Genomic DNA, 9,095 nt, shown 5'->3' with positions numbered 1-9,095 from the left:
CGGGATTAGCATTAGCATCATAAGCCTTTAACTGACCAGAAAGGAACGCTAATGGTTCAACCTGGGAACGAGAGGAACCAGACTCTGGAACCCACTGGGGAGTCTGGAACCCACTGGGGACTCTGGAACCCACTGGGGACTCTGGAACCCACTGGGGACTCTGGAACCCACTGGGGAGTCTGGGTTCCTAGAACACTCCTAGGACGTCCTCAGAGGGAGTCCTGTGTCCCATAGAGGTCAGAGGTCAGGTGTGGTTGGTTTCTCCAGTGGGAGGTCTCTGGACCACTACTGACCCCTGACTGTGAACAATAGATATGGGGGCCAACAAGGGACAGAGTGCAGACAACGAAATGTTGGCGTTGTCATGGAAACCGGCTGAGTCAGCACCGTCTGGCTACAACCGGCTGCCAGCATCCATGTGTCCAACCAGCTGCACCCGGGGGTGGGACATCATGCCCCCAATCACAGGGGCTTCACAGGTTCTGCTGACGGAGCATCACGGGTCAGAACGTCACGTGACCAACCTGTTCCTGGTCAGTCTGGGCCAAAGAGGACCTCCTGTTAGCATTGAGTCCACATGGACACAACCTGAAGCTAACGATGCTACACCCGTCAATCTACACCCGACAGTCTACACCCATCAGTCTACACCAGTTAGTCTACACCCATCAGTCTACACCCGACAGTCTACACCCATCAGTCTGCACCCGACAGTCTACACCCATCAGTCTACACCCGACAGTCTACATCCGACAGTCTACATCCGACAGTCTACACCCATCAGTCTACACCCATCAGTCTACACCTGACAGTCTACACCCGTCAGTCTACACCCGTCAGTCTACACCCAACAGTCTGAAACCATAAGTCTACACCCAACAGTCTACACCCAACAGTATACACCCATCAGTCTACAATGTCAGTCTACACCCAACAGTCTGAAACCATCAGAATACACCGTCAGTATACACCCAACAGTATACACCCATCAGTCTACACCCGTCAGTCTACACCCAACAGTCTGAAACCATAAGTCTACACCCAACAGTCTACACCCAACAGTATACACCCATCAGTCTACAATGTCAGTCTACACCCAACAGTCTGAAACCATCAGAATACACCGTCAGTATACACCCAACAGTATACACCCATCAGTCTACACCAGTTAGTCTACACCCATCAGTCTACACCCGACAGTCTACACCCGACAGTCTACACCCGACAGTCTACACCCATCAGTCTACACCTGTCAGTCTACACCCAACAGTCTACACCCAACAGTCTACACCCATCAGTTGACAACATCAGTCTACACCCAACAGTCTGAAACCATCAGAATACACCCAACAGTCTACACCCATCAGTACACACCAGTTAGTCTACACCCAACAGTCTACACCCATCAGTCTACACCCATCAGTCTACACCCGACAGTCTACACCCAACAGTCTACACCCGTCAGTCTACACCCAAAAGTCTACACCCAACAGTCTACACCCATCAGTCTACAACGTCAGTCTACACCCAACAGTCTGAAACCATCAGAATACACCCAACAGTCTACACCCATCAGTATACACCGTCAGTCTACACCCAACAGTATACACCCATCAGTCTACACCCGACAGTCTACACCCAACAGTCTACACCCAACAGTCTACACCCATCAGTCTACAACGTCAGTCTACACCCAACAGTCTGAAACCATCAGAATACACCCAACAGTCTACACCCATCAGTATACACCGTCAGTCTACACCCAACAGTATACACCCATCAGTCTACACCTGACAGGTGAACCTCATTCCAGCACAAGGTTAGCGCTACTGTTAGCCTCTGAGCTAGTTGCTCAGGTACATCAGCACACAGGTGTTGTGAGGACAGGTAGGGAACCAATCAGGAGGCTTTCAGATCCACCACAGGAGTCTGGATCTCACAACCAGTTATTCGTTTAACTCAGACGTGTGGACTGGATCAGAACCAGATCCAGATCCAGGACCAGCGTTCTGATTGGATCCCATCCTCGGTCTGATGTTCTGCTGCTAACAGAACGTTCAGAAATGGTCTCAGATCTGTCTACCGCCCCCTGCTGCCTGACCTCAGACCACACCTCACTTCCTGTTTCCTTCACAGGAAGTTCATTCACGTTAACGGACACGTTTACAGCAGCTGTGGTGCCTGGCTGTCCCACGACTTTTGGCCATCAAGAGAATAAACAACAACCTGCTCTTTCCAAAAACAATCAAAATAAACAACCAATAAAGAAACTGGTCTTAGAATCTCTTGTCCAATCAGATCGCATCAACCAGATGGGCGTCGCCAACCAGCAACCGTCTGCTCCGACACAACCGACAGAACGCCCGCCTTCCTCTGTGGTCGCTCTAGAAAGAAGAGATTCTGACCACCACCAAACTGCCCCACCCCCCGTCCCCCCAACAGGAATGTTCATAAGACCCCCCCCCCACATAACCCAGCTCACCATTGTGGGTCTGATCAGGATTAACCTTGTTCAAGTCCACTGGAGCGAAAGGGGGGGGGGCAATGCCAAGGTCACCCAGTTGGTCTGATGGGGGGGGGGCAAATACACTAACTACAAGAATGCTGCTGGTCACCGGGGGCAACGACCACAAGCAGAAAACCAGTTTCACCAGAAAACGGCGCCGGTGGTCAGTCTACGCAGGACAGGAAACGGATGGCAGTCAAACAGGAAGTGGGCGGGACTAAGGAAGACGTGTGTGTCTATGTGTGGAACAGAAGCTGGTGTTTATTGTTTGTTTAGAGAAGCCGTTTCCACGGAGACCACAGAGCTGTTTGTTCAGGAACCTGATGGTCCTCTGTGGACGAAAACACTACAGATCCAATGGACAGATGTCCCAACACTTCTGGCCAGTTTGTCCATTATGTTCTGCTACTCATTCATTGATCGATTATTGATCATTAATACTACTTCCAACCCTAATCGCCCAATCACAGAAGCATCATGATGACATCATGATGACACCATTTAGCAGCTGTTTTTACCCAGGGGGGGTTGTGGTTCGATGGTTAGAAAACGCATGAACGAAGACACGCCCACGTCTATTCTAAGTGTACTGATGTCGTCAGTGATGTCATCAGTGATGTCATCAGTGATGTCACTCCAGCCTCCCTTACCCAGGTACAGCGAGGCGTTGTCCTTCTTGACGTTGTCGTCCAGGTAGGTGGGGCCCAGCGTGTAGATGGGCGTCGACCCCATGCCCACCAGGATCTGGGCCACGATGAAGAGCGCCACGTAGAGGTCGTGCTCGTTGCCCTCCTGCTCTCGGGGACAGGAAGCGATGTCGACGCGGTCCCGGCTGGCGTTGCCGCTGCACAGGCCCTCGCCGGCGGCGGAGGCGTTGAGCTCCCGGACCTGGTAGTCCGGCGAGATGAAGTGGGGCAAGGAGAAGAGTGCGGCGCCTACGGCGATGAAGATCCCGCCCACCGCCAGCCACCGGGGCCTCTGGCCCCGTCCCCCGAAGTAGCTGATGAAGACGACCACCAGCAGGCTGCCGATGTCGAAGCAGCTGACCAGCAGGCCGGACTGGCGGCTCTGGAGGCTGTAGCGCCGCTCGATGGTGGTGATGACGCTGCTCAGGTACCCCGACACCATCAGCGCCTGCACGAAGGTCAGGTAGCACACGCACAGCAGGAAGCAGCGCGAGTCCGTCAGCGCCACGCCCAGCCGCCGCCCCAGGCCCCGCCCCCGCGCCCCCGCCCCTGCCCCCGGGGGCTTCCTGCGGGCGGCCCTGCCCCGCCGCAGCTCTGCGTTGGGCCCCGCCTGGGGAGGGTAGTCGGGTCCGGGGGGGGAGTCGGTCTGGGCGGTGAGCTGGATGAACTCGCCGCTGTCCTCCCCCCTGACGGACCTGTGGACCGACCCGGCCAGCGGCGTCTCCTCTGGGAGGGCGTCCTCTGGGGGGGTGTCCTCTGGGGGGGTGTCCTCTGGGGGGGCGTCCTCGTGGAGGGCGGGGAGGCTCTTGGACTTGAGGGCGGCCCCGGGGTCGTCCTGCTCGCTGGAGAAGCCGTCCTCCTTCTGGAGGGGGGAGGACAGCTCATCCTCGCGCTCAGCCATGACCCCCCCTCCAAGAAGATCTGCCTCAGTTCCTCTCTGGGGCCCCGGTTCCTCTTGGGGGCCCCGGTTCCTCTTGGGAGCCCTGGTTTTTCTAAAGGGCCCTGGTTCTAAAGCCTCCTGGGGGCCGCTGTCCGGTCCAGGAGCATCAGTCGGGTCAGAAAGCCCCCACCCCAGTCAGCTCCAGTCAGCCCGAGTGGACGTGGCCCCCCAGGCCCGTCTGTCTTGCAGTCCGTTAATCCACCTCCCGGCAATCCGGTTCCGGTCGGGCCTCCCCAACCGGGCAGCACCCCCGGTAAACGGTCGCTGGCTGGATGATGGAGCGGCGCGTCCCCCGACACCCCCGCACTGAAGCCGCGCTCACAATGTCACTTCATTTACGCGGGGACGGCCCCCCTCCCCCAAACTCCTCCCCTCCCCGTCAAGGGCATCACCCCCCCTCCCATGTTATCGCCGCACTAGCTGTCCTCCCGGCGGCCGGTCCGCGGTGCTGTTTCTGGGGTCCCGCGGGTCGCGGGTCAGGCGCGTCCACGCGAAGCCGCGAGCCGTCGAGGAACCGGAGGAACCGGAGGAGTCGGTCCGCGGAGCCGCGCCGCTGCCCGCAAACACCGCAGTGATCAGCTGCTCCAGCCGCGCGACCGACAGGAAGCGGAGGAGCGCCCTTCACAATAAAAGCACAGATTAACGCGTCCTAACCGGTTCAATGTTCGATATCACCTATCAATAATAATAGTATTATTATTATTATTCAGGTCAACACAGATCCAGACTTCCGGTTCCCTCAGCTGACAGTAAATTCATTCAGTTTTTCTTCTCTAGTCTGTTTTTAATATAAAATGTTCATGATTTCAGGGGCTACATTTTGATTTTCGTATTTCCTGCTTAAATAATGTAAAATGTCATATTTTATGGTACTACTAACACACACTTGAGTTCTCCGGTCAGACTAATGTGTTATATTTGTGTTATATTTGTGTTCTATTGACGCGCTGGGGTGCAGTACCCATCTTCACCGGAGGGGGCGACCGAGAGCACACTGGTTCCTCGACGCAGGAAAGTAGCGCCGCCCTTTCAAAATAAAAGGCGCCGCTGCGATCCGTTCGTCCTTCAGTCAGACGTGGAAGATGTTCTATTTAAACCTAAAGCACGGGTTCAAAGTGGATCCGATCATTACATCAATAATTAAATCATTAATACTTATTAAAGAGAAAACCGCACCTGACGTCACCAGGATGTGATTGGTTCACATCCCTGAAGGAACACAGGAACCGATACCTCCTGCTGCCACTTGGGGGCAGCAGAGCTTCATGGGACCAATGTTGAGATGAAAGCCTTCAGAAAGAAACTGTGACGTCAGAGTCACGAACCTAACCCCAGCCCCGAACCCTAACCCTGTCCTCCGCTCTGATTGGTCCGCCTCCTGGACGGTGGGTTTCAGTTTCTTTCCTCTGATCTGAAGTCAGTTCTGGTGCGGTGACCCGTTACTGTCGCAGTAACGGGTCACCGCTGACAGTGTGACATCACCAAAGCTCTTCCTCCCCCATGATGTCACCGCCACCCGCCTCCTAAAGCCGGCAGTGGGGGGAGTCAGTCGCTGTGCAGCGCTGCCTCGCCTCACATCCAATCAGGACGAGGAGAAGCAGCAGCAGAGGATCCAGAACCCGGGGCCCGGGTCAGACCCATGGAGCGGTTCGAAGAGAACCAGGTAGGAAGGTCCAGGAGGAGGAGGAGGAGGAGGAGTCAGGGTAAAGGTGAGTACCACACGCTGTTTGGAGGAGGAGCTCATTGGCTGGACCCAGCCAATCAGATTGTTTCTCCTTTAGGAATGAAAGGAGACGTCCAGCCGGGTCAACTCAGAACCACACGACCAGAACCACACGACCTGGCTGGACGTCTGGGTGATTTAAAAGATGTGATGTCACAGAGAAAAGGGTCCTGGACCCGTTTCCTTCATCCACCAGAACCCATCCTGGACCCGTTTCCTTCATCCACCAGAACCCATCCTGGACCCGTTTCCTTTAGCCACCAGAACCCATCCTGGACCCGTTTCCTTCATCCACCAGAACCCATCCTGGACCCGTTTCCTTTAGCCCTCAGAACCCATCCTGGACCCATTTCCTTCAGCCCCCAGAACTCATCCAGGACCCGTTTCCTTTAGCCCCCAGGACCCATCCTGGAACCGTTTCCTTTAGCCCCCAGGACCCATCCAGGACCTGTTTCCTTTAGCCCCCAGGACCCATCCTGGACCCGTTTCCTTTAGCCCCCAGAACCCATCCTGGACCCGTTTCTTTTAGCCCCCAGAACCCATCCTGGACCCATTTCCTTTAGCCCCCAGGACCCATCCAGGACCTGTTTCCTTTAGCCCCCAGAACTCATCCAGGACCCGTTTCCTTTAGCCCCCAGGACCCATCCTGGACCCGTTTCCTTTAGCCCCCAGGACCCATCTTGGACCCGTTTCCTTTAGCCCTCATAACCCATCCTGGACCCGTTTCCTTCATCCACCAGAACCCATCCTGGACCCGTTTCCTTTAGCCCTCAGAACCCATCCTGGACCCATTTCCTTTAGCCCCCAGAACTCATCCAGAACCCGTTTCCTTTAGCCCCCAGAAACCATCCTGGACCCGTTTCCTTCAGCCCTCAGAACCCATCCTGGACCCGTTTCCTTCATGCACCAGAACCCATCCTGGACCCATTTCCTTCATGCACCAGAATCCATCCTGGACCCGTTTCCTTCAGCCCCCAGAACCCATCCTGGACCTGTTTCCTTTAGCCCTCAGAACCCATCCTGGACCCATTTCCTTTAGCCCCCAGAACTCATCCAGGACCCGTTTCCTTTAGCCCCCAGAAACCATCCTGGACCCGTTTCCTTCAGCCCTCAGAACCCATCCTGGACCCGTTTCCTTCATGCACCAGAACCCATCCTGGACCCATTTCCTTCAGCCCCCAGAACTCATCCAGGACACGTTTCCTTTCGGCCTTGAAGTGATCCTGATGTAGAGCAGTTGAAACCTGTTTCCAAATAGAATGCTAGCATCACGCTAAAGTTTAGGATAGTTTAGCATGTTTGACAGCACACACACACACACACACACACACACACACACACACACACGCGGTGTGGTATGAAGTCTCTGGTAATCATTGTTAGTCGTCTGGGCAACAGGTCAGCCTCTCAGGATTAAGCGTCCATTGTTCTCCACATGCTAATCCAGATTTGCTAATCCTGATTTAATGCATCAGATTAGAGCGTGATGCTTCTGCCTGGAGGCCAGTGGTTGTTCAAAGAGCGTTAAACCCGTTCCACTCCGGTTAATGACCCGCTGGCGTCGCACGCCTGGCCTCTTTGTTAAATAAATGCTCTTGTTCTGGGGGCTGAGGCCCCGCCCCCCCAGCAGGTCACTTCTGTCCTGCTGCGAAAAACATCCTGACAGCTGAGGTCTGGAGATGTTCTCCATCAAACGTCCTCAAGGACCCGTTTCACGTTCCGTTCAGGGGGAAGCATCGTCTGTGTTCAATCTGAACATCTGGAACGGTTAGGGTTAGGTTAGGGGTTAGGGTTAGGGGTTAGGGTTAGGGTTAGGGGTTAGGGGTTAGGGTTAGGGCTTAGGGTTAGGGGTTAGGGTTAGGGGTTAGGGTTAGGGTTAGGGGTTAGGGTTAAGGTTAGGGGTTAGGGTTAGGGGTTAGGGTTAGGGTTAGGTTAGGGGTTAGGGTTAGGGTTAGGGCTTAGGGTTAGGGTTAGGGGTTAGGGTTAGGGTTAGGGGTTAGGGTTAGGGGTTAGGGTTAGGGTTAGGGTTAGGGGTTAGGGTTAGGGTTAGGGGTTAGGGTTAGGTTAGGGGTTAGGGTTAGGGGTTAGGGTTAGGTTAGGGGTTAGGGTTAGGGGTTAGGGTTAGGTTAGGGGTTAGGGTTAGGGTTAGGGGTTAGGGTTAGGGTTAGGTTAGGGGTTAGGGTTAGGGGTTAGGGGTTAGGGTTGGGTTAGGGGTTAGGGGTTAGGGTTAGGTTAGGGGTTAGGGTTAGGGTTAGGGGTTAGGGGTTAGGGTTAGGGTTAGGGGTTAGGGTTAGGGGTTAGGGTTAGGGGTTAGGGTTAGGGTTAGGTTAGGGGTTAGGGTTAGGGGTTAGGGTTAGGGGTTAGGGTTAGGTTAGGGGTTAGGGTTAGGGGTTAGGGTTAGGTTAGGGGTTAGGGTTAGGGGTTAGGGTTAGGTTAGGGGTTAGGGTTAGGGGTTAGGGTTAGGTTAGGGGTTAGGGTTAGGGGTTAGGGTTAGGTTAGGGGTTAGGGTTAGGGTTAGGGTTAGGGGTTAGGGTTAGGTTAGGGGTTAGGGTTAGGGGTTAGGGGTTAGGGTTAGGTTAGGGGTTAGGGGTTAGGGTTAGGGGTTAGGGTTAGGGGTTAGGGGTTAGGGTTAGGGTTAGGGGTTAGGGGTTAGGGTTAGGGGTTAGGGTTAGGGGTTAGGGTTAGGGGTTAGGGTTAGGGTTAGGGTTTAGGGTTAGGGGTTAGGGTTAGGGTTAGGGGTTAGGGTTAGGGTTAGGGGTTAGGGTTAGGGTTAGGGTTAGGGTTAGGGTTAGGTTAGGGGTTAGGATTAGGTTAGCTGCTAGCTGTTAGCTGCTAGCTGCTCATTCTGTTGGTTGTTTAAAGATTCACACATTTAACTGGAACTCTGTTGGTTTTCTTTCGGACTCCGGAAGCTTTTGTCACGCTGCAGCTTATTTAAACTTTATTTAAACTGAGTACAAAGTCTAACAGAGAAACAGGTCTGACTTAACTAAGCCCGACCTAATTGAGGCGCGTGAGAGAGGAGGATGAGGATGAAGGACATAACATCATCAAAAAACAAATGTCCCATTAGCATGATGATAGCAGCCGTTAGCACGTCTCCAGCCCCCACCGCCGCCACAGACTCACATCATTGCGTTCACATCCCACCATTCCAAACACGACCTAATGATGTCACGGCGAGGCGCGACGTTCATGCGTGACGGGTTAGCGTGCCTTCATTATGCTGAAGGCTGTCAG

General features: G+C 54.3%; 1 protein-coding gene across 1 annotated transcript in view; it reads right to left on the bottom strand.

The window, feature by feature from the left end:
* The window catches only part of LOC137612841 (solute carrier organic anion transporter family member 5A1-like), an 11,576-nt gene extending 7,096 nt beyond the window's left edge, over positions 1-4,480 (bottom strand). The window contains exon 1 of the mRNA XM_068341573.1: positions 3,157-4,480. Coding sequence (XP_068197674.1) covers positions 3,157-4,093 — 937 coding nt within the window. The 5' untranslated portion in view covers positions 4,094-4,480. The remainder of the gene's footprint in view (positions 1-3,156) is intronic.
* Positions 4,481-9,095: the final 4,615 nt, after the last annotated feature.

Source organism: Antennarius striatus, chromosome 18 (genome assembly GCF_040054535.1).
Source record: "Antennarius striatus isolate MH-2024 chromosome 18, ASM4005453v1, whole genome shotgun sequence".
NCBI classification, from domain to species: Eukaryota; Metazoa; Chordata; class Actinopteri; order Lophiiformes; family Antennariidae; genus Antennarius; species Antennarius striatus.
Note: the sequence above shows the minus strand (reverse complement) of the source record. Positions and strands in the feature narration are given on the sequence as shown.